The sequence below is a fragment of the Puma concolor genome, chromosome A2 (genome assembly GCF_028749965.1).
Source record: "Puma concolor isolate L17-30 chromosome A2, mPumCon1.1.hap2, whole genome shotgun sequence".
Taxonomy (NCBI): Eukaryota; Metazoa; Chordata; class Mammalia; order Carnivora; family Felidae; genus Puma; species Puma concolor.
The window spans coordinates 151,840,090-151,866,023 of record NC_141668.1 but is presented as its reverse complement, the minus strand read 5'-3'; the positions used below and the strand labels follow the sequence as shown (position 1 = coordinate 151,866,023).

The 25,934-nt window shown below is 40.8% G+C and overlaps 1 protein-coding gene across 14 annotated transcripts in view; it reads left to right on the top strand.

Annotated features, from left to right (window-relative positions):
- Nucleotides 1-25,934, top strand: part of DOCK3 (dedicator of cytokinesis 3) — a 602,545-nt gene that overhangs the window by 358,956 nt on the left and 217,655 nt on the right. For all 14 annotated transcript variants that reach the window (XM_086698089.1, XM_086698088.1, XM_086698093.1 and 11 more), the window contains one exon: nucleotides 9,960-10,044. In XM_086698089.1, coding sequence (XP_086554215.1) covers nucleotides 9,960-10,044 — 85 coding nt within the window. The remainder of the gene's footprint in view (nucleotides 1-9,959; nucleotides 10,045-25,934) is intronic.

Sequence of the window (25,934 nt, the reverse complement as noted above, 5' to 3'; positions counted from 1 at the left end):
TGCCAGGTGGCAAGACAAGACTAAATGTTTTTGTGAAGAATGTGCACCTATAGGATTAGACTACTTTTGAAAACTCAGCTCTATACTACATCTGTATATAGATATACATAGATGTATTAATTCTCCTGCTTGTGTCCCTCTGTTCAAGAGTCTCTTTTTCAGATATTGTAGTTCTTTGATCACCATCCTTGTAATTTAAGCCATATTTTTGTTAATGATGCCACACGTAATTATGATAATTATAACAGCAGTAATAGTTTGCAGTGCCAGACAGTGTGCTAAATGCTTCCATGGATTGATCTTTACAACAGCCTGTGATAGTAGATAAGATAGTGTGGCTTGGTGGAAGAGCCAAAATGCAAACCAGGCAATCTGACACCAAAGCCCATGCTCCTCAGTACTCTGTTGCACTGCCTCCCAATGCTGCGAAGACAGGGAAGAGACTAAATTGACCACTCCCTGCACTTCCTGTTCACTATTCTTAGAGTAAACCACTGAGAGAAATAGAAATAGTCAGAAACCTCTTTTCCAGAATAAAATTTGTAGTGAACGAGTGTGGCTTCTCACCATGCAGCATCTCTGCCTTTTTTTCAGTGAGGCCAGTCCTCCAATTTAGCTTTGGAAAACTACTCTTCCTCCTTTGAAGACTATCTCAGTAGAAGGAACTTAGTCTTTGGTTTTTATAAGATCACCCATTAATAATTTTTCTATTGCCTATGATAATGAAATCAAGAAACAAAAAGGCACTGTGCTCTAGTGAGGGGGAGAATCAGTGTGATGAATATGAACATTTGCTTGACTCACAACTGCTGTATTCTCCATACCCAGCACCATTGGTGGGAAATGATAGGTCCTCAGAGAGTACCTATGGGGTGAGTGGATGGGTGTCTGCATGGATAGTTGAATGGACAAGCAAGCTAAGTTTATCAGAGTGCTAAGACAGAGTGTACATAAATGCCAGTCTCCAGACATTCCCATTGCTCTGTGTGGTACACAACCACAGAGCACATACACTCAATCCTAGTCCTATTGACTTAGGTCCATTGGAATTTTTTTCTTATGCTGTTGTTTTGAAAACATCTGTTTTGAGTGGAATATGTGCACAGTCTTTTTGTTATTTAATTGTAATATTTAGACTATCATATATTTTGTGAGCACTAATGGTTAAAGAATATGTATGGAGAACCAGAAAACCACCAGAGGATTAGCAGAACGGAGTCGCCGGAGCCAAGCGCAGACGAGAGGCCCACGGAAGAGGGTAGGAAGGGCGGCGAGGCGGTCCGCGCTCCACAGACTGGCGGGAGGGAGCCGGGGCGGAGGGGCGGCTCGCCGGCCAAGCAGAGCCCCCGAGTCTGGCTTGCAAAAAGCGGAGGGGCCTGACGGACTGTGTTCCGACAGCAAGCGCGACTTAGCGTCTGGGAAGTCATAAGTTAACAGCTCTGCTCAGAAAGCGGGAAGGCTGGAGGACAAAGGGAAGGAGAGCTGCTGAGCCCCCGGACGACAGAGCTCACTTTGGTGGGGAACAAAGGTGCTCGCCAGCGCCATCTTCCCCGCCCATCCCCCAGCCAAAATCCCAAAGAGAACCAGTTCCTGCCAGGGAACTTGCTCGCTCCGCACAAACACCCAACTCTGCGCTTCTGCGGAGCCAAACCTCCGGCAGCGGATCTGACTCCCTCCTGCTGCCACAGGGCCCCTCCTGAAGTGGATCACCTAAGGAGAAGCAAGCTAAGCCTGCCCCTCCTGCCCCTGTGCACCTTGCCTACCCACCCCAGCTAAGACGCCAGATCCCCAGCATCACAAGCCTGGCAGTGTGCAAGTAGCCCAGACAGACCACCCCACCCCACAGTGAATCCCGCCCCTAGGAGAGGGGAAGAGAAGGCACCCACCAGTCTGACTGTGGCCCCAGCGGTGGGCTGGGAGCAGACATCAGGTCTGACTGCGGCTCCGCCCACCAACTCCAGTTATACACCACAGCACAGGGGAAGTGCCCTGCAGGTCCTCACCACGCCAGGGACTATCCAAAATGACCAAGCGGAAGAATTCCCCTCAGAAGAATCTCCAGGAAATAACAACAGCTAATGAGCTGATCAAAAAGGATTTAAATAATATAACAGAAAGTGAATTTAGAATAATAGTCATAAAATTAATCGCTGGGCTTGAAAACAGTATAGCTGACAGCAGAGAATCTCTTGCTACAGAGATCAAGGGACTAAGGAACAGTCACGAGGAGCTGAAAAACGCTTTAAACGAAATGCATAACAAAATGGAAACCACCACGGCTCGGATTGAAGAGGCAGAGGAGAGAATAGGTGAACTAGAAGATAAAGTTATGGAAAAAGAGGAAGCTGAGAAAAAGAGAGATAAAAAAATCCAGGAGTATGAGGGGAAAATTAGAGAACTAAGTGATACACTAAAAAGAAATAATCTACGCATAATTGGTATCCCAGAGGAGGAAGAGAGAGGGAAAGGTGCTGAAGGGGTACTTGAAGAAATAATAGCTGAGAACTTCCCTGAACTGGGGAAGGAAAAAGGCATTGAAATCCAAGAGGCACAGAGAACTCCCTTCAGACGTAACTTGAATCGATCTTCTGCACGACATATCATAGTGAAACTGGCAAAATACAAGGATAAAGAGAAAATTCTGAAAGCAGCAAGGGGTAAACGTGCCCTCACATATAAAGGGAGACCTATAAGACTCGTGACTGATCTCTCTTTTGAAACTTGGCAGGCCAGAAAGAATTGGCACGAGATTTTCAGTGTGCTAGACAGAAAAAATATGCAGCCGAGAATCCTTTATCCAGCAAGTCTGTCATTTAGAATAGAAGGAGAGATAAAGGTCTTCCCAAACAAACAAAAACTGAAGGAATTTGTCACCACTAAACCAGCCCTACAAGAGATCCTAAGGGGGACCCTGTGAGACAAAGTACCAGAGACATCACTACAAGCATAAAACACACAGACATCACAATGACTCTAAACCCATATCTTTCTATAATAACACTGAATGTAAATGGACTAAATGCGCCAACCAAAAGACATAGGGTATCAGAATGGATAAAAAAACAAGACCCATCTATTTGCTGTCTACAAGAGACTCATTTTAGACCTGAGGACACCTTTAGATTGAGAGTGAGGGGATGGAGAACTATTTATCATGCTACTGGAAGCCAAAAGAAAGCTGGAGTAGCCATCCTTATATCAGACAAACTAGACTTTAAATTAAAGGCTGTAACAAGAGATGAAGAAGGACATTATATAATAGTGACAGGGTCTATCCATCAGGAAGAGCTAACAATTATAAATGTCTATGCGCCGAATACCGGAGCGCCCAAATATATAAAACAATTACTCATAAACACAAGCAACCTTATTGATAAGAATGTGGTAATTGCAGGGGACTTTAACACCCCACTTACAGAAATGGATAGATCATCTAGACACACGATCAATAAAGAAACAAGGGCCCTGAATGAGACATTGGATCAGATGGACTTGACAGATATATTTAGAACTCTGCATCCCAAAGCAACAGAATATACTTTCTTCTCGAGTGCACATGGAACATTCTCCAAGATAGATCATATACTGGGTCACAAAACAGCCCTTCATAAGTTTACAAGAATTGAAATCATACCATGCATACTTTCAGACCACAACGCTATGAAGCTTGAAATCAACCACAGAAAAAAGTCTGGAAAACCTCCAAAAGCATGGAGGTTAAAGAACACCCTACTAACGAATGAGTGGGTCAACCAGGCAATTAGGGAAGAAATTAAAAAATATATGGAAACAAACGAAAATGAAAATACAACAATCCAAATGCTTTGGGACGCAGCGAAGGCAGTCCTGAGAGGAAAATACATTGCAATCCAGGCCTATCTCAAGAAACAAGAAAAATCCCAAATACAAAATCTAACAGCACACCTAAAGGAAATAGAAGCAGAACAGCAAAGGCAGCCTAAACCCAGCAGAAGAAGAGAAATCATAAAGATCAGAGCAGAAATAAACAATATAGAATCTAAAAAAACTGTAGAGCAGATCAATGAAACGAAGAGTTGGTTTTTTGAAAAAATAAACAAAATTGACAAACCTCTAGCCAGGCTTCTCAAAAAGAAAAGGGAGATGACCCAAATAGATAAAATCATGAATGAAAATGGAATTATTACAACCAATCCCTCAGAGATACAAACAATTATCAGGGAATACTATGAAAAATTATATGCCAACAAATTGGACAACCTAGAAGAAATGGACAAATTCCTGAACACCCACACTCTTCCAAAACTCAATCAGGAGGAAATAGAAAGCTTGAACAGACCCATCACCAGCGAAGAAATTGAATCGGTTATCAAAAATCTCCCAACAAATAAGAGTCCAGGACCAGATGGCTTCCCAGGGGAGTTCTACCAGACGTTTAAAGCAGAGATAATACCTATCCTTCTCAAGCTATTCCAAGAAATAGAAAGGGAAGGAAAACTTCCAGACTCATTCTATGAAGCCAGTATTACTTTGATTCCTAAACCAGACAGAGACCCAGTAAAAAAAGAGAACTACCGGCCAATATCCCTGATGAATATGGATGCAAAAATTCTCAATAAGATACTAGCAAATCGAATTCAACGGCATATAAAAAGAATTATTCACCATGATCAAGTGGGATTCATTCCTGGGATGCAGGGCTGGTTCAACATTCGCAAATCAATCAACGTGATACATCACATTAACAAAAAAAAAGAGAAAAACCATATGATCCTGTCAATCGATGCAGAAAAGGCCTTTGACAAAATCCAGCACCCTTTCTTAATAAAAACTCTTGAGAAAGTCGGGATAGAAGGAACATACTTAAAGATCATAAAAGCCATTTATGAAAAGCCCACAGCTAACATCATCCTCAACGGGGAAAAACTGAGAGCTTTTTCCCTGAGATCAGGAACACGACAGGGATGCCCACTCTCACCGCTGTTGTTTAACATAGTGCTGGAAGTTCTAGCATCAGCAATCAGACAACAAAAGGAAATCAAAGGCGTCAAAATTGGCAAAGATGAAGTCAAGCTTTCGCTCTTTGCAGATGACATGATATTATACATGGAAAATCCGATAGACTCCACCAAAAGTCTACTAGAACTGATACATCAATTCAGCAAAGTTGCAGGATACAAAATCAATGTACAGAAATCAGTTGCATTCTTATACACTAACAATGAAGCAACAGAAAGACAAATAAAGAAACTGATCCCATTCACAATTGCACCAAGAAGCATAAAATACCTAGGAATCAATCTAACCAAAGATGTAAAGGATCTGTATGCTGAAAACTATAGAAAGCTTATGAAGGTAATTGAAGAAGATTTAAAGAAATGGAAAGACATTCCCTGCTCATGGATTGGAAGAATAAATATTGTCAAAATGTCAATACTACCCAAAGCTATCTACACATTCAATGCAATCCCAATCAAAATTGCACCAGCATTCTTCTCGAAACTAGAACAAGCAATCCTAAAATTCATATGGAACCACAAAAGGCCCCGAATAGCCAAAGTAATTTTGAAGAAGAAGACCAAAGCAGGAGGCATCACAATCCCAGACTTTAGCCTCTACTACAAAGCTGTCATCATCAAGACAGCATGGTGTTGGCACCAAAACAGACACATAGACCAATGGAATAGAATAGAAACCCCGGAACTAGACCCACAAACGTACGGCCAACTAATCTTTGACAAAGCAGGAAAGAACATCCAATGGAAAAAAGACAGTCTCTTCAACAAATGGTGCTGGGAGAACTGGACAGCAACATGCAGAAGGTTGAAACTAGACCACTTTCTCACACCATTCACAAAAATAAACTCAAAATGGATAAAGGACCTGAATGTGAGACAGGAAACCATCAAAACCTTAGAGGAGAAAGCAGGAAAAGACCTCTCTGACCTCAGCCGTAGCAATCTCTTACTCAACACATCCCCAAAGGCAAGGGAATTAAAAGCAAAAGTGAATTACTGGGACCTTATGAAGATAAAAAGCTTCTGCACAGCAAAGGAAACAACCAACAAAACTAAAAGGCAACCAACGGAATGGGAAAAGATATTTGCAAATGACATATCGGACAAAGGGCTAGTATCCAAAATCTATAAAGAGCTCACCAAACTCCACACCCGAAAAGCAAATAACCCAGTGAAGAAATGGGCAGAAAACATGAATAGACACTTCTCTAAAGAAGACATCTGGATGGCCAACAGGCACATGAAAAGATGTTCAGCGTCGCTCCTTATCAGGGAAATACAAATCAAAACCACACTCAGATATCACCTCACGCCAGTCAGAGTGGCCAAAATGAACAAATCAGGAGACTATAGATGCTGGAGAGGATGTGGAGAAACGGGAACCCTCTTGCACTGTTGGTGGGAATGCAAATTGGTGCAGCCGCTCTGGAAAGCAGTGTGGAGGTTCCTCAGAAAATTAAAAATAGACCTACCCTATGACCCAGCAATAGCACTGCTAGGAATTTATCCAAGGGACACAGGAGTACTGATGCATAGGGGCACTTGTACCCCAATGTTCATAGCAGCACTCTCAACAATAGCCAAATTATGGAAAGAGCCTAAATGTCCATCAACTGATGAATGGATAAAGAAATTGTGGTTTATATACACAATGGAGTACTACGTGGCAATGAGAAAAAATGAAATATGGCCTTTTGTAGCAACGTGGATGGAACTGGAGAGTGTGATGCTAAGTGAAATAAGCAATACAAAGAAAGACAGATACCATATGGTTTCACTCTTATGTGGATCCTGAGAAACTTAAGAGAAACCCATGGGGGAGGGGAACAAAAAAAAAAAAAAAAAAAAAAAAGAGGTTAGAGTGGGAGAGAGCCAAAGCATAAGAGACTGTTGAGAACTGAGAACAAACTAAGGGTTGATGGGGGGTGGGAGGGAGGAGAGGGTGGGTGATGGGTACTGAGGAGGGCACCTTTTGGGATGAGCACTGGGTGTTGTATGGAAACCAATTTGACAATAAATTTCATATATAAAAAAAAAAAAAAAAGAATATGTATGGAATTTTGATTCATTTTTGTATTTAAAATGTTTCAAAAGAAGGACTACAGAAATTTGGAAAATGTTTTTAATGATGAGTTGGATGATTCCACTTCCCTAATGCAAATACTAATGCCATTTAAAAATCTTTCCTCTGTTTTTCTAAATGTATATAAAAGTATTTTAAATACTTTGAGATCATATCTGCAAAATTATCTTTATGGTATAAATTGCTTTTTATGATAAGAAAGGTAGAAAGGATGTGCTTCAGCTTTCTCTTGCTTTCCATGACACTGCTGCTTTTACATCCCTTAAGTGTTAGAAGCCAGAGACCTGAAATATCAGAGAAATTAAAAATAGTTAATATGAGGTGACTGAATGGAATATTTCCTTGATGTAAGAACTCAGGATCCCAGTGGTGAAAAATTAAATCTCTTATCAACTTAAGTATATTCTATAATCAGATTCAATGGCATGGCTTTACCATTAAACTGTAAGCTATCATAGTTAAAGCCAACAGTGTATTACTACTGATCTCAACATGCAAAACTGAGGATTTTGTTTTTTGCACTTAGTACCAAAAATTATTTCTTCCTTAAAAATTCATGTTTTTCTATTAAGGATAATGTAAGTTATAATATATATATAATAGAAAAACTTGAGTTTTTATCTTTTGGTAGAAAAATAGATTTCTTCTTTATTCTTGCCTGCTGAAAAGTACCAATCTAAATTTTGATTCTTAATCATGGTAATCGCTTTAGCCTATACAATTAGTATATTTGCTCCCACCTTTTTCATATAGATTCTTATTTTTATTTTAGCAATCTTACTGCAACTTCTTTAACCTCTTCATATCTTTTCCTATGAATAGGTTATAAATTATAAAGAAAACAAGTCTGCATTTTGGATGTACACATAGTTTTATCTTAGATGAGTGGTGCTTTTATGCACAGAAAGAGTCTACGGAATTAGTTTTTCTAGCATCTTCCTTTAAAATTTTTTTTTTAATGTTTATTTATTTTTGATGACAGAGCATGAGCAGGAGAGGAGCAGAAAGAGAAGGAGACACAGAATCCAGAGCAGGCTCCAGGCTCTGAGCTGTCAGCACAGAGCCCAATGCAGGGTTTGAACACAGGAACCGTGAGACCATGACCTGAGCCACAGTTGGTTGCTTAACCGACTGAGTCACCTAAGTGCCCCTATTTTGCTAGCATTTTCTTTTTTTTTTTTAATTTTTTTTCAATGTTTTTTATTAATTTTTGGGACAGAGAGAGACAGAGCATGAACGGGGGAGGGGCAGAGAGAGAGGGAGACACGGAATCGGAAACAGGCTCCAGGCTCCGAGCCATCAGCCCAGAGCCCGACGCGGGGCTCGAACTCACGGACCGCGAGATCGTGACCTGGCTGAAGTTGGACGCTTAACCGACTGCGCCACCCAGGCGCCCCATGCTAGCATTTTCTAAAAGCAGTTCATCATCTAGTTGAAGAGAAAAAAAATATATACTCCTTTCATTGTCTATAGAATACTTTTGCGAGATGCAGTGATTCATAACCCTTGTGCTGTAGTATAGGGTGGTCACAGAGCAGCTCTGACACCCTGATAAGAGTTATTGACTATCTCCTCAGAAAAAATTCATACATGAATACACACATACTGTTGTAAGCAGTTTTGGGGGCCACAATTCCCTAACTCCATTTGACTCCAGGTTTAGAAAGTAAGAAAGGAGCTAACATTTACTGAATATAAATTATGTTTCATATTTGAACCCAAGATTTCTGGTTCTCTGGAGTTATTTTCACTGTTTCATACTAACTGCCAATCAATTGCCAATCACTATCTTTTATTCTTTCCTCCCCAAGTTATACCAGATCTTCTGAATATGGGGGTATTTTTAGGAGTAATACTCCTTGGTTAAACTTTCATCTAAAGTTTCTTAAGATATTGACTAATGTGTGGTAAAGTCTTTACTATAACCAATGTCAGTATTAATTAAATTGGAAATGAGATAAAAACTCAACTAGGGGCTCCCAGGTGGCTCAGTCAGTTAAGTGTCGACTTCGGCTCAGGTCATGATCTCATGGTTCATGGGTTCAAGCCCCACATCAGGCTCTGTGCTGACAGCCTATTTCAGATTCTGTGTCTCCATCTCTCTCTGCCCCTCCCTGCTCATGCTCTATCCCTGTCTGTCTCTCAAAAATGAATAAACATTAAAAAAAAATTTTTTAACTCTTATTCATTTTTGAGAGACAGAGACAGCTTGTGAGCGGATGAGGGGCAGAGAGAGAGGGAAACACAAAATCTGAAGCAGGCTCCAGGCTCCAAGCTGTCAGCACAGAGCCCGACGCGGGGCTCAAACTCACAAACTGTGAGATCATGACCTGAGCAAAGTCGGACGCTTAACCAACTGAGCCACCAAGGCGACCCCCCAAAATTTTTTTAACTCAACTAAAACATACATTCTTTGAGTTTGATATCTTTCAGAGGTGATTTTTATGTGTTTGAATTACAAATCTACTTAGATCCTGAATGATTTTTTCATGCTAATGAAAGTAATGCATGACTAAGCCTTGAGCATACTTGTAGGATTGGTAGGATGAGAAAAATGAACATGACTTATCAATGATCTATAGAAAATGCATTCTTAATTCAAAAATCTGTTAGAGAAATGATATTGAATAAATTTATTTTTCCATCAGAAGGGGGAACTACTTGGGGATTAAAACTATCACAGTCTTAAAATCCCCAGCCTCATTTATTTACCTACTGGTGAGCACAATTAGCTGTTACTGTATAAAGGCATGTCCCTGCTGGGGTAATGTCTCAACCTCTGTACACAAGGTTATGGCAAATAAGAACTTCTGGGCACATAAAAGGAGATGAGTAATTGAAGGACATGGCATGCTGAGTGTGTTCTTTCTCTTTACTAGGCATTTGGGCCTGGACTTGGTGCCTCGAAAGGACTTTGAAGTAGTGGATTCAGACCAGATTAGTGTCTCAGATCTCTATAAAATGGTAAGAAATCTAACACAGGGTAAGCTTGTTCCTACACACTTCATTATTTCTTCTTTGTTTGTTATTCCTACTTACACTATGAAACAGTATTGCTAAAATTGTTCCTTTGTCTTTGTCCCAGTGTATGTAAGGGATCTGCCTTATTCTGACACTACATATCACCATTGCTTTCTAAATGGAAATACTGTGCAAGGCTGTATTGTAACATCCAGGGATCATTTATCTGTTGGTTTTGCTAGTGAATGGAGTTCCTTCAGCCTGCATCCAAAATTCTGTCTCTCACCACCTCTTAAGAAGGGAAGGTAGTTGAAGCTGTAAAGATCCAGTTTATTGGTTAATGTAGTGATTGAACCTGGAAATAATTTAAAATATAGTAAGAGACAGACGTGATACATCCTTAGCTGTCTATTGGCTGTTACTAAAATGTATTGAGTTAATTGATGATGAAGATTACATTTTACAGCCTGAATGAGAAGTAACCAAAGGTAAAAAATTTTAAGGTAAAACAAATAAAGATCAGAAGCCTCAGGTGACTATTAAGCTTAAACTAAGGGACTGGGTAAAATATTGCTTTGTGGAGTTATGTATTTGAGTGTTTATTGAAAGAATTACAAGTTTCTATTTAAGGAAAATGTAATTTTTTAGGTAACTTTGAGGATACAAAGTATGTTGCCTGGTCAAGGACCTTTGGAAATTTGCCTAAGTTACACACAAGTAACATATCAATTGCTAATGTATATTTGCTAGTGTAGGAAAGCATTTGTGTATAGTTGCCCTAACTATGCTCTGTTCAGTATGATGCTGTAAAGCATGAGATTTAGAGATTAAAGATGAACAAGACTTATCCCATCCCTCGAGAATATCACCATCTGGAATATCGATGTTCTTTACCCTTTCTGGGTCATGGAGATCAGAGAGAATTTCTTCCCAGGACAATGCAAGTATGGTTTTGCACACAAAGTTTTACCCTCAATTTTAAGTAATTGACAGTTACTTCTTATGTTTTCCCATGAAGTCCATACATGGCCCCCAGGTTGAGAAACTAGTCTAGTGGGATCAAATAGACCACAAACAAACAATTCCCGTATATGTGCTGTATGCCATAAATGTATTAAGATGTTGTTAGAGGGAGTGACTGATTATCTGGGGCTGGGAAAAATCAGTGAAAACTTCCAGAAACAGTAATACTTACTGTAAACCTTGAGGGGTAGACAGGGGATCACCCAGAAGACAAACAAGAAGGAGAGACATTCCAAAATGGAATAGAGAAGCGGTAGTTCTAGGAAACTATCAGATATTTGGTAAGTTTGGCACGTAAGTATGTGTTAATAATTGGGAGGTAAGTCACAGAAGGAGGCAAGGGTCAGATCATGAAGAGTTTTATAAGCCCCATGTTACACTTTGTCCAGTAGTCTGGTATAGCTATGGGAGTAACATGATCGGATATGGGTTTCAAATGCTGACTCTGTCTATAGAGAATGTAAAATGCAGAAGACTGGAATCAGGAAGGAAAGAGACCACAGAAGTGATTCAGGCAATAAATAATGACTAGACAGCAATAAGAATGAAGAAGAAATGCAGTAGAGAATGTAGATGTTAGTAAATAAAAATGAATTTTGATCAATTAGATGTGGAAAGTGAAGGGTGATTGAGAGTTTGAGGCTAAGACCTCCCCTCAGAATGGTGGCTTAGAGGATGCTATTTTTGATGAGGATTTTGCATTTTATTCTAAGTGTGACAGAAAGCCTATGAAGGTATTTGAGCAGAGGAATCACATAATCTGGCTTACATTTTAAAAGGATCCCTCCAGCTGATGTGTGCAGAAGGACCAGAGTGGGGCAAGGATGGAATTAGGGAGCAGTCATTCAAGCAAAATATTTTAATTTTTGGTATTTGGGCCAGAGTTGGAGCAATGAAAGTAGTAAGAAATTGTTGGATTCTGAATGTGTGTTGGAGACAAATCCATTCAGAGTTGGTGATAGATTGATTTGGTATATGTGTGTACAAAAAAGAGGAAGGTCAGAGAAGAATGACTCCTATGTTTTGATCTTCCCAACTTTGACCTTGTAAAAGTGGAATAGGAAATACTGTGGGAGAGGCAGGTTTCGGAGTATAGCAGTGGGAATCAATACATTGGTCTGGTTTTTCTTTTCAAGTTTGAGATGACTTTTAGACTGTCAAACTGAGATGTTGAAAGTCTGGTGTTCAGAAGTGAAGCTCAGATATAACAACTTCAGAGTCATCAGAATATTATGTGGTATTACCATTTAAAGATGTTGGATGAGATTACCATTACCTTCCACAAACCTTCATACAGTGAAACCCAGTATTCAGCAGATCCTACACAGCACTTCTGGACAGCCAGACATCAATAAACATTGGAGGAAACCTCCCACATAAAAGTCAGAGACAGAACAAATACATGTGAAAGGAAATTGGAAGAAACAGACAAGTCAATAGAAGAAAATGGTGGTTACTGTCTGCAAAGAGAAATCCAGAAACAGCCAAGAAACAGAGTGGAACAATCTAAGAAGCAATTGAAGGAGTTCTAGAAAATTACAAATGAGTTAACTGGGATAAACTTGATAAAAATATTAGAAAACAGGATGACACCAATAAAAAATTAGCAATAGGAGAGAAATGTTAGGAAAGTTAGAGGTTTGATCCAAGAGGTCCAATGTCCAGATAATGGAGTTAAAGAAGAAAGAACAGAGATAAAGAAATAAAATTACTGAAGAAATCATATTAAAAATTTTTCCAGGGTAGTGATATCACCAAGATGGTGGAGTAGAAGATTCCATCCCCTGTCCTACCATGAAGATCAACATTTAGACAGGCACAAATGAAAGATAGCTCTGGGAGAGCTTAGAAGAAAACCATCACTTAAGAAGCTTCAGCAACACAGTGGAGCAAAAAAACCTCAGAATAACCAGACAAAAAGCATAGGAAGAACACTTTCATTTTGCTACATCATTCCATGCCCCAGGCTGGCACTACTCAGCACCAAGAAGGAACTCCCTAGCCTAAAAGGATTCCCCTCTCCAGGAAAAGGAGAAGAGGATAGGCGACCAGCCTTCCCAGCCCTTCAGGCACTGTATAAAGGATCCTCTTCAATTTTACCCCATCAAGAGACTGGCAAAGCTGAGACATCTAGAGATAGGTAGGAACAAGGAAAAGGACAGGGGCTACCCATATCTGCCATGCGGCAAGAGTGACCATGGTTCCCACTGGCCTGCTGGGTATAGGATCCCAGCAGCCTTCACTTCTGAGGACTTGAACAACCCTTATAGATGCTGCAAACCCCCTCAGCTTTCATCACTGAGGTCCTCGTCATGGGCCCTAGGAGACTGCTGCACCTCAGCATCTTTCACCTTTGAAGAAACCAGTGGCCAGCAAAGCTGCCACAGAACCCCTGCAAATTTTCTCACCCAAGTTTTTCACCCTGCAGGTATTTGCATTCACAGATGCCAGCCCCCTAAGCACCTCCTGCTCCCTCCCCACCCCTCTCTGGGGCATTAAATATGCAGCAGCTAGCCTAGACCCTGTGGCTGTGCACATGTAACATGCAAGCCTAGATTCCCATGGCTGACCTCTGTGGTTGTGCATATGTTCATATGTAGCCCCTGCTGCTGCGTACCTGCTGGCCTGACTTCTGTGATTGACCTTCATTGCCGTGCATGCTCCCATGGTGAACTCCTGTATACACAGGAGTGTATGCCAATAACCAAGGCCCCCACAGATGCTTATGGGCCCAGATCTGCCCTTAACAGTTGTCCATGGCTTTCATTGCTGGGCACACCTAAAGCTAACCCCTGAAGCTATGCACCTGCATACTGCCAGGCCAGTCTCTGTCCCAGTCTCCACTGCCTCCTACAGCTATGCGAAGGCATGCCAGTAACCAGAGCCCCTGCAGTTGCTAGTGCATGTGCAGTTGGCATCTGCCTCTTGTGCTGGTCCCATTAACTGTGTGTCTTGCAGCTTTCCCCTGACACTTTGCAGGTACCTTGAAGCTGAAGGTATACCTACTACTAGCTCTGACCACCACTGCTGCCTGCCCAGGTTCCTAGACACTGGACTTGGAAGAGCCACTGAGGACCCCACCAACCATTGCAGACACTGTAGACCCTCTGCACCTCTCTACGAAATCCCATGGTTGTCGCTATTGTTGACCCATGTGGCCTAAGCCGGTGAGACACACACTCCTGGCCCCAGAATTGCCATATGCCCTACACTTGGCATCCTGCACCACTAGACCCAGAGTCATAGCATTCTCTAGCATCCCCCTACCTATCAGTGAAGATCTTTCCTCACTGAACTCATTCAGTATAGTCTTGAAATGGTGACTGCTCTTCACATACACAGATAAATATTCAAGAGTACAGGAATCACAAAGAATCAGGGAAATGTGACATGAGCAAAGGAACACAGTAAACTTTCAGTGACCCCAAAGAAATGGAGATATACAAATTGCTGACAGATAATTCAAAATAATTGTTCTAAGATGCTCAGAGGGCTTGTAGCTCTCACAAAAAAAAATTTTTTTTTCAACAAAACTGGGTAAATAATACAAGAACAAAATGAAAAGTTCAACAAAAAGAAAATATAAAAAACAATGAAATAAATTTTGGAGCTGAAGGATACAAAGACTGAAGAATCAATAGAAAGCTTCAATATCAGAATGGACTCCTACAACTATATGGTCAATGAATCTTCAACAAAGCAGGAAAGACTATTCAATGGAAAAAAACAAGACAGTCTTTTCAACAAATAGTGTTGGGAAAACTGGACAGAAACATGCAGAAGAATGAAACTGGAACACTTTCTTACAACAGACACAAAAATAAATTCAAATGAAGGACCTAAACAGGAGACAGGAAACCATCAAAATGCTAGATAACACAGGCAACAACCTCTTCAACCTTGGCCGGAGTAACTTCTCACTAAGAGTAACATCTCACGAAAGGCCAGGGAAACAAAAGCAAACATGACCTATTGGGTCTTTTCTTAAAATGTATTACTTTAAAATTTTTTTATATAATTTTATTTTTTAAAATTTACATCCAAATTAGTTAGCACATAGTGCAACAATGATTTCAGGAGTAGATTCCTTAGTGCCCCTTACCCATTTAGCCCATCCCCCCTCCCACACCCCCTCCAGTAACCCTCAGTTTATTCTCCATATTCATGAGTCTCTTCTGTTTTGTCCCCCTCCTTGTTTTTATATTATTTTTGTTTCCCTTCCCTTACGTTAATCTGTTTTGTCTCTTAAAGTCCTCATATAAGTGAAGTCATATATTTGTCTTTCTCTGACTAATTTCATTATTTTTTAATTTTTTTACCGTTTATTAATTTTTGAGAGAGAGAGAGAGAGCATGAGCAGGGAAGGGGCAGAGAGAGGGAGACATAGAATCCGAAGCAGGCTCCGGGCTCTGAGCTGTCGGTATAGAGCCTGACAGAGCTCTAACTCCTGAACTGTGATATCATTACCGGAGCTGAAATTGGATGCTTAATCGACTGAGCCACCCAGGCACCCCAAACTATTAATCAAGATAAAAAGCTTCTGCACAGTGAAGGAGATGATCAACAAAACTAAAAGGCAGCCTGCAGAATGGGAGAAGATATTTGCAAACAATATATTTGATAAAAGGTTAGTATCCAAAGTCTGTAAAGAACTTATCCAACTCAACATCCAAAAAAAAATAATAATAATAATCAGTGAAGAAACGGCAGAAGACATGCATAGATACTTTCCAAAGAAGACATCAGATGGCTAACAGACACATGAAAAGATACTTAACATCACATCATCAGGGAAATACAAATCAAAAGCATGATGAGATACCAGCTCACACCTGTCAAAATGGCTAAAATTAACAACACAAGAAACAAAAGGTGTTGGTGAGGATGCAGAGAAAGGGGAACCCTCTTGCACTTGTGGTGGGTTGCAAACTTGTGCAGGCACTCTGGAAAACAATATGGAAGTTCCTCAAGAAACTAAAAATAGAACTACCCTATAATCCAGCAATTACACTATTAGGAATTTACCCAAAGAATACAAAAATACAGATTCAAAGGGGGTACATGCACTCCAGTGTTTATAGCAGCTCTGTCAACAATAGCCAAATTATGGAAAGAGCTCAAATATCCATCGACTGATGAATGGATAAAAAGATGTGGTACATATATACAAGGGAATACTGCTTGGTGATGAAGAAGAATGAAACCTCTCCATTTGCAACAACATGGATGGAAATAGAATGTATTATGCTAAGCAAAACAAGCCAGTCAGAGAAAGACAGATACCATGACTTCACTCGTGGTATTTAAGAAACAAAATAGATGAACATAGGAGAAAGGAAAGAAAAATGAGATAAAAACAGAGAGGGAGGCAAACCATAAAAGACTCTTAACTACAGAGAACAAACTGAGGGTTACTGGAGGGGAAATGGGTAGGGGATGGGCTAAATGGGCGTTAAGGGCACTTGTTGGGAAGAGCAGCAGGTGTTCTATGTAAGTGATGAATCACTGGGTTCTACTCCTGAAACCAGTACTACACTGTATGATAACTAACTTGAATTTAAATAAATAAATGTAAATATTTTTTAAATGCCAATGGGATTTTTAGAAATGAAATTCTAAATTTCATTTGGAACCACAATAGACCCTGGAGGCATCACACTTCCTGATTTCTTTTTTTTTTTAATTTTTTAATGTTTATTCATTTTTGAAAGACAGAGAGACAGAGCACAAGCAAGGGTGGGGCAGAGAGACAGGGGGGCACAGAATCTGAAGCAGGCTTCAGGCTCTGAGCTGTCAGCAGAGCCCAACGCAGGGCTCAAACTCACGAACCGCGAGATCATGACCTGAGCCAAAGTTGGATGCTCAACCAACTGAGCCACCCAGGCTCTCCTCTGATTTCAGACTACATTATAAATTTACAGTAATCAAAACAGTATGGTACTAGCTTGATGAACAGACCAGTGGAGCAGAATTGAGACCCCAGAAATAAACCCACACGTATATGGTCAACTAATGTTTGCAAGGGAGCCAATAATATTCAATGAGGGAAGGATAGTCTCTTCAGTAAATGTTGGGAAAACTGGATATTCAAATGCAGAAGAATGAAAATTGTACTTCTATCTCACACTGCTCACAAAAATTAACTCTAAGGGCTTAAATGTTAGACCTGAAACTGTAATCTCCTAGAAGAAAACATAAAGCAAAGCTGCTTGACATTGCTGTTGCCAGTGGTTTTTGAATATGACACCAAAAGCACAATAGCAAAAGCAAAAATTAACAAGTGGGACAACATTAAAATAAAACAGTTTCTGTGCAGCAAAAGAAACAATTAACAAAATGAAAAGTCAGCCTACAGAAGAGGAGAAAATATTCACAAACCATAAAGGGTTAATATCCAAACTATGTAAGGAACTCCTAAAGCTCAAGAGAAAAAAACAGTCTGGAGGAGAAGGAAGATGGCGGCGTAGGAGGACGCTGGGCTCACCGCGCGTCCTGCTGATCTCTTAGATTCCACCTACACCTGCCTAAATAACCCAGAAAACCGCCAGAGGATTAGCAGAACGGAGTCGCTGGAGCCAAGCGCAGACGAGAGGCCCACGGAAGAGGGTAGGAAGGGCGGCGAGGCGGTGCGCGCTCCACGGACTGGCGGGAGGGAGCCGGGGCGGAGGGGCGGCTCGCCGGCCAAGCAGAGCCCCCGAGTCTGGCTTGCAAAAAGCGGAGGGGCCTGACGGACTGTGTTCCGACAGCAAGCGCGACTTAGCGTCTGGGAGGTCGTAAGTTAACAGCTCTGCTCAGAAAGCGGGAAGGCTGGAGGACAAAGGGAAGGAGAGCTGCTGAGCCCCCGGACGACAGAGCTCAGTTTGGTGGGGAACAAAGGCGCTCGCCAGCGCCATCTCCCCCGCCCATCCCCCAGCCAAAATCCCAAAGAGAACCAGTTCCTGCCAGGGAACTTGCTCGCTCCGCGCAAACACCCAACTCTGCGCTTCTGCGGAGCCAAACCCCCGGCAGCGGATCTGACTCCCTCCTGCTGCCACAGGGCCCCTCCTGAAGTGGATCACCTAAGGAGAAGCAAGCTAAGCCTGCCCCTCCTGCCCCTGTGCACCTTGCCTACCCACCCCAGCTAAGACGCCAGATCCCCAGCATCACAAGCCTGGCAGTGTGCAAGTAGCCCAGACAGGCCACCCCACCCCACAGTGAATCCCGCCCCTAGGAGAGGGGAAGAGAAGGCACGCACCAGTCTGACTGTGGCCCCAGCGGTGGGCTGGGGGCAGACATCAGGTCTGACTGCGGCTCCGCCCACCAACTCCAATTATACACCACAGCACAGGGGAAGTGCCCTGCAGGTCCTCACCACGCCAGGGACTATCCAAAATGACCAAGCGGAAGAATTCCCCTCAGAAGAATCTCCAGGAAATAACCACAGCTAATGAGCTGATCAAAAAGGATTTAAATAATATAACAGAAAGTGAATTTAGAATAATAGTCATAAAATTAATCGCTGGGCTTGAAAACAGTATAGCTGACAGCAGAGAATCTCTTGCTACAGAGATCAAGGGACTAAGGAACAGTCACGAGGAGCTGAAAAACGCTTTAAACGAAATGCATAACAAAATGGAAACCACCACGGCTCGGATTGAAGAGGCAGAGGAGAGAATAGGTGAACTAGAAGATAAATTTATGGAAAAAGAGGAAGCTGAGAAAAAGAGAGATAAAAAAATCCAGGAGTATGAGGGGAAAATTAGAGAACTAAGTGATACACTAAAAAGAAATAATATACCCATAATAGGTATCCCAGAGGAGGAAGAGAGAGGGAAAGGTGCTGAAGGGGTACTTGAAGAAATCATAGCTGAGAACTTCCCTGAACTGGGGAAGGAAAAAGGCATTGAAATCCAAGAGGCACAGAGAACTCCCTTCAGACGTAACTTGAATCGATCTTCTGCACGACATATCATAGTGAAACTGGCAAAATACAAGGATAAAGAGAAAATTCTGAAAGCAGCAAGGGGTAAACGTGCCCTCACATATAAAGGGAGACCTATAAGACTCGTGACTGATCTCTCTTTTGAAACTTGGCAGGCCAGAAAGAATTGGCACGAGATTTTCAGTGTGCTAGACAGAAAAAATATGCAGCCGAGAATCCTTTATCCAGCAAGTCTGTCATTTAGAATAGAAGGAGAGATAAAGGTCTTCCCAAACAAACAAAAACTGAAGGAATTTGTCACCACTAAACCAGCCCTACAAGAGATCCTAAGGGGGACCCTGTGAGACAAAGTACCAGAGACATCACTACAAGCATAAAACACACAGACATCACAATGACTCTAAACCCATATCTTTCTATAATAACACTGAATGTAAATGGACTAAATGCGCCAACCAAAAGACATAGGGTATCAGAATGGATAAAAAAACAAGACCCATCTATTTGCTGTCTACAAGAGACTCATTTTAGACCTGAGGACACCTTTAGATTGAGAGTGAGGGGATGGAGAACTATTTATCATGCTACTGGAAGCCAAAAGAAAGCTGGAGTAGCCATCCTTATATCAAACAAACTAGACTTTAAATTAAAGGCTGTAACAAGAGATGAAGAAGGACATTATATAATAGTGACAGGGTCTATCCATCAGGAAGAGCTAACAATTATAAATGTCTATGCGCCGAATACCGGAGCACCCAAATATATAAAACAATTACTCATAAACACAAGCAACCTTATTGATAAGAATGTGGTAATTGCAGGGGACTTTAACACCCCACTTACAGAAATGGATAGATCATCTAGACACACGATCAATAAAGAAACAAGGGCCCTGAATGAGACATTGGATCAGATGGACTTGACAGATATATTTAGAACTCTGCATCCCAAAGCAACAGAATATACTTTCTTCTCGAGTGCACATGGAACATTCTCCAAGATAGATCATATACTGGGTCACAAAACAGCCCTTCATAAGTTTACAAGAATTGAAATCATACCATGCATACTTTCAGACCACAACGCTATGAAGCTTGAAATCAACCACAGAAAAAAGTCTGGAAAACCTCCAAAAGCATGGAGGTTAAAGAACACCCTACTAACGAATGAGTGGGTCAACCAGGCAATTAGAGAAGAAATTAAAAAATATATGGAAACAAACGAAAATGAAAATACAACAATCCAAACGCTTTGGGATGCAGCGAAGGCAGTCCTGAGAGGAAAATACATTGCAATCCAGGCCTATCTCAAGAAACAAGAAAAATCCCAAATACAAAATCTAACAGCACACCTAAAGGAACTAGAAGCAGAACAGCAAAGGCAGCCTAAACCCAGCAGAAGAAGAGAAATCATAAAGATCAGAGCAGAAATAAACAATATAGAATCTAAAAAAACTGTAGAGCAGATCAACGAAACCAAGAGTTGGTTTTTTGAAAAAATAAACAAAATTGACAAACCTCTAGCCAGGCTTCTCAAAAAGAAAAGGGAGATGACCCAAATAGATAAAATCATGAATGAAAATGGAATTATTACAACCAATCCCTCAGAGATACAAACAATTATCAGGGAATACTATGAAAAATTATATGCCAACAAATTGGACAACCTAGAAGAAATGGACAAATTCCTGAACACCCACACTCTTCCAAAACTCAATCAGGAGGAAATAGAAAGCTTGAACAGACCCATCACCAGCGAAGAAATTGAATCGGTTATCAAAAATCTCCCAACAAATAAGAGTCCAGGACCAGATGGCTTCCCAGGGGAGTTCTACCAGACGTTTAAAGCAGAGATAATACCTATCCTTCTCAAGCTATTCCAAGAAATAGAAAGGGAAGGAAAACTTCCAGACTCATTCTATGAAGCCAGTATTACTTTGATTCCTAAACCAGACAGAGACCCAGTAAAAAAAGAGAACTACCGGCCAATATCCCTGATGAATATGGATGCAAAAATTCTCAATAAGATACTAGCAAATCGAATTCAACGGCATATAAAAAGAATTATTCACCATGATCAAGTGGGATTCATTCCTGGGATGCAGGGCTGGTTCAACATTCGCAAATCAATCAACGTGATACATCACATTAACAAAAAAAAAAGAGAAGAACCATATGATCCTGTCAATCGATGCAGAAAAGGCCTTTGACAAAATCCAGCACCCTTTCTTAATAAAAACTCTTGAGAAAGTCGGGATAGAAGGAACATACTTAAAGATCATTAAAGCCATTTATGAAAAGCCCACAGCTAACATCATCCTCAACGGGGAAAAACTGAGAGCTTTTTCCCTGAGATCAGGAACACGACAGGGATGCCCACTCTCACCGCTGTTGTTTAACATAGTGCTGGAAGTTCTAGCATCAGCAATCAGACAACAAAAGGAAATCAAAGGCGTCAAAATTGGCAAAGATGAAGTCAAGCTTTCGCTCTTTGCAGATGACATGATATTATACATGGAAAATCCGATAGACTCCACCAAAAGTCTGCTAGAACTGATACATGAATTCAGCAAAGTTGCAGGATACAAAATCAATGTACAGAAATCAGTTGCATTCTTATACACTAACAATGAAGCAACAGAAAGACAAATAAAGAAACTGATCCCATTCACAATTGCACCAAGAAGCATAAAATACCTAGGAATCAATCTAACCAAAGATGTAAAGGATCTGTATGCTGAAAACTATAGAAAGCTTATGAAGGTAATTGAAGAAGATTTAAAGAAATGGAAAGACATTCCCTGCTCATGGATTGGAAGAATAAATATTGTCAAAATGTCAATACTACCCAGAGCTATCTACACATTCAATGCAATCCCAATCAAAATGGCACCAGCATTCTTCTCGAAACTAGAACAAGCAATCCTAAAATTCATATGGAACCACAAAAGGCCCCGAATAGCCAAAGTAATTTTGAAGAAGAAGACCAAAGCAGGAGTTATCACAATCCCAGACTTTAGCCTCTACTACAAAGCTGTCATCATCAAGACAGCATGGTATTGGCACCAAAACAGACACATAGACCAATGGAATAGAATAGAAACCCCGGAACTAGACCCACAAACGTACGGCCAACTCATCTTTGACAAAGCAGGAAAGAACATCCAATGGAAAAAAGACAGTCTCTTCAACAAATGGTGCTGGGAGAACTGGACAGCAACATGCAGAAGGTTGAAACTAGACCACTTTCTCACACCATTCACAAAAATAAACTCAAAATGGATAAAGGACCTGAATGTGAGACAGGAAACCATCAAAACCTTAGAGGAGAAAGCAGGAAAAGACCTCTCTGACCTCAGCCGTAGCAATCTCTTACTCGACACATCCCCAAAGGCAAGGGAATTAAAAGCAAAAGTGAATTACTGGGACCTTATGAAGATCAAAAGCTTCTGCACAGCAAAGGAAACAACCAACAAAACTAAAAGGCAACCAACGGAATGGGAAAAGATATTTGCCAATGACATATCGGACAAAGGGCTAGTATCCAAAATCTATAAAGAGCTCACCAAACTCCACACCCGAAAAGCAAATAACCCAGTGAAGAAATGGGCAGAAAACATGAATAGACACTTCTCTAAGGAAGACATCCGGATGGCCAACAGGCACATGAAAAGATGTTCAGGGTCGCTCCTTATCAGGGAAATACAAATCAAAACCACACTCAGGTATCACCTCACGCCAGTCAGAGTGGCCAAAATGAACAAATCAGGAGACTATAGATGCTGGAGAGGATGTGGAGAAACGGGAACCCTCTTGCACTGTTGGTGGGAATGCAAATTGGTGCAGCCACTCTGGAAAGCAGTGTGGAGGTTCCTCAGAAAATTAAAAATAGACCTACCCTATGACCCAGCAATAGCACTGCTAGGAATTTATCCAAGGGACACAGGAGTACTGATGCATAGGGGCACTTGTACCCCAATGTTCATAGCAGCACTCTCAACAATAGCCAAATTATGGAAAGAGCCTAAATGTCCATCAACTGATGAATGGATAAAGAAATTGTGGTTTATATACACAATGGAGTACTACGTGGCAATGAGAAAAAATGAAATATGGCCTTTTGTAGCAACGTGGATGGAACTGGAGAGTGTGATGCTAAGTGAAATAAGCCATACAGAGAAAGACAGATACCATATGGTTTCACTCTTATGTGGATCCTGAGAAACTTAAGAGAAACCCATGGGGGAAGGGAACAAAAAAAAAAAAAAAAAAAGAGGTTAGAGTGGGAGAGAGCCAAAGCATAAGAGACTGTTGAGAACTGAGAACAAACTAAGGGTTGATGGGGGGTGGGAGGGAGGAGAGGGTGGGTGATGGGTACTGAGGAGGGCACCTTTTGGGATGAGCACTGGGTGTTGTATGGAAACCAATTTGAAAATAAATTTCATATATAAATAAAAAAAATAAATAAATAAATAAATAAAAAAAAATAATAAAAATAAAAAAAAAAAAGTCACCCTATTTAGTTGATATGAGGATACACTGTCTGGTCAAAAGTAAAATTACAGGGCCTTACAAATGTACCTCTCTGCCATAGGATGTTGATAGTGGAGGAGGACATATATGGGGGGGAGGGGGACGTGGCAGGAGTCACAGGGTACATGGATGTTGCACTTGCCATTCAATTTTGCTGTGAACCTAAAACTGCTCTAAAAAATAAAGTCTATTATTATTATTATATAAATAAAGGGCCAAGCAAATAAAACTGATCAAAATATAAAAAAAAAAAAATAATAATTTTTTTTTTTAACGTTTATTTTATTTTTGGGACAGAGAGAGACAGAGCATGAACGGGGGAGGGGCAGAGAGAGAGGGAGACACAGAATCGGAAACAGGCTCCAGGCTTTGAGCCATCAGCCCAGAGCCTGACGCGGGGCTCGAACTCACGGACCGCGAGATCGTGACCTGGCTGAAGTCGGACGCTTAACCGACTGCGCCACCCAGGCACCCCGAGACTCATTTTAGACCTGAGGACACCTTTAGATTGAGAGTGAGGGGATGGAGAACTATTTATCATGCTACTGGAAGCCAAAAGAAAGCTGGAGTAGCCATCCTTATATCAGACAAACTAGACTTTAAATTAAAGGCTGTAACAAGAGATGAAGAAGGACATTATATAATAGTGACAGGGTCTATCCATCAGGAAGAGCTAAAAATTATAAATGTCTACGCGCCGAATACTGGAGCGCCCAAATATATAAAACAATTACTCATAAACATAAGCAACCTTATTGAGAAGAATGTGGTCATTGCAGGGGACTTTAACACCCCACTTACAGAAATGGATAGATCATCTAGACACACGGTCAATAAAGAAACAAGGGCCCTGAATGATACATTGGATCAGATGGACTTGACAGATATATTTAGAACTCTGCATCCCAAAGCAACAGAATATACTTTCTTCTCGAGTGCACATGGAACATTCTCCAAGATAGATCATATACTGGGTCACAAAACAGCCCTTCATAAGTTTACAAGAATTGAAATCATACCATGCATACTTTCAGACCACAATGCTATGAAGCTTGAAGTCAACCACAGAAAAACGTCTGGAAAACCTCCAAAAGCATGGAGGTTAAAGAACACCCTACTAACGAATGAGTGGGTCAACCAGGCAATTCGAGAAGAAATTAAAAAATATATGGAAACAAACGAAAATGAAAATACAACAATCCAAACGCTTTGGGACGCAGCGAAGGCAGTCCTGAGAGGAAAATACATTGCAATCCAGGCCTATCTCAAGAAACAAGAAAAATCCCAAATACAAAATCTAACAGCACACCTAAAGGAAATAGAAGCAGAACAGCAAAGGCAGCCTAAACCCAGCAGAAGAAGAGAAATCATAAAGATCAGAGCAGAAATAAACAATATAGAATCTAAAAAAACTGTAGAGCAGATCAATGAAACGAAGAGTTGGTTTTTTGAAAAAATAAACAAAATTGACAAACCTCTAGCCAGGCTTCTCAAAAAGAAAAGGGAGATGACCCAAATAGATAAAATCATGAATGAAAATGGAATTATGACAACCAATCCCTCAGAGATACAAACAATTATCAGGGAATACTATGAAAAATTATATGCCAACAAATTGGACAACCTGGAAGAAATGGACAAATTCCTGAACACCCACACTCTTCCAAAACTCAATCAGGAGGAAATAGAAAGCTTGAACAGACCCATAACCAGCGAAGAAATTGAATCGGTTATCAAAAATCTCCCAACAAATAAGAGTCCAGGACCAGATGGCTTCCCAGGGGAGTTCTACCAGACGTTTAAAGCAGAGATAATACCTATCCTTCTCAAGCTATTCCAAGAAATAGAAAGGGAAGGAAAACTTCCAGACTCATTCTATGAAGCCAGTATTACTTTGATTCCTAAACCAGACAGAGACCCAGTAAAAAAAGAGAACTACAGGCCAATATCCCTGATGAATATGGATGCCAAAATTCTCAATAAGATACTAGCAAATCGAATTCAACGGCATATAAAAGGAATTATTCACCATGATCAAGTGGGATTCATTCCTGGGATGCAGGGCTGGTTCAACATTCACAAATCAATCAACGTGATACATCACATTAACAAAAAAAAAGAGAAGAACCATATGATCCTGTCAATCGATGCAGAAAAGGCCTTTGACAAAATCCAGCACCCTTTCTTAATAAAAACCCTTGAGAAAGTCGGGATAGAAGGAACATACTTAAAGATCATAAAAGCCATTTATGAAAAGCCCACAGCTAACATCATCCTCAACGGGGAAAAACTGAGAGCTTTTTCCCTGAGATCAGGAACACGACAGGGATGCCCACTCTCACCGCTGTTGTTTAACATAGTGCTGGAAGTTCTAGCATCAGCAATCAGACAACAAAAGGAAATCAAAGGCGTCAAAA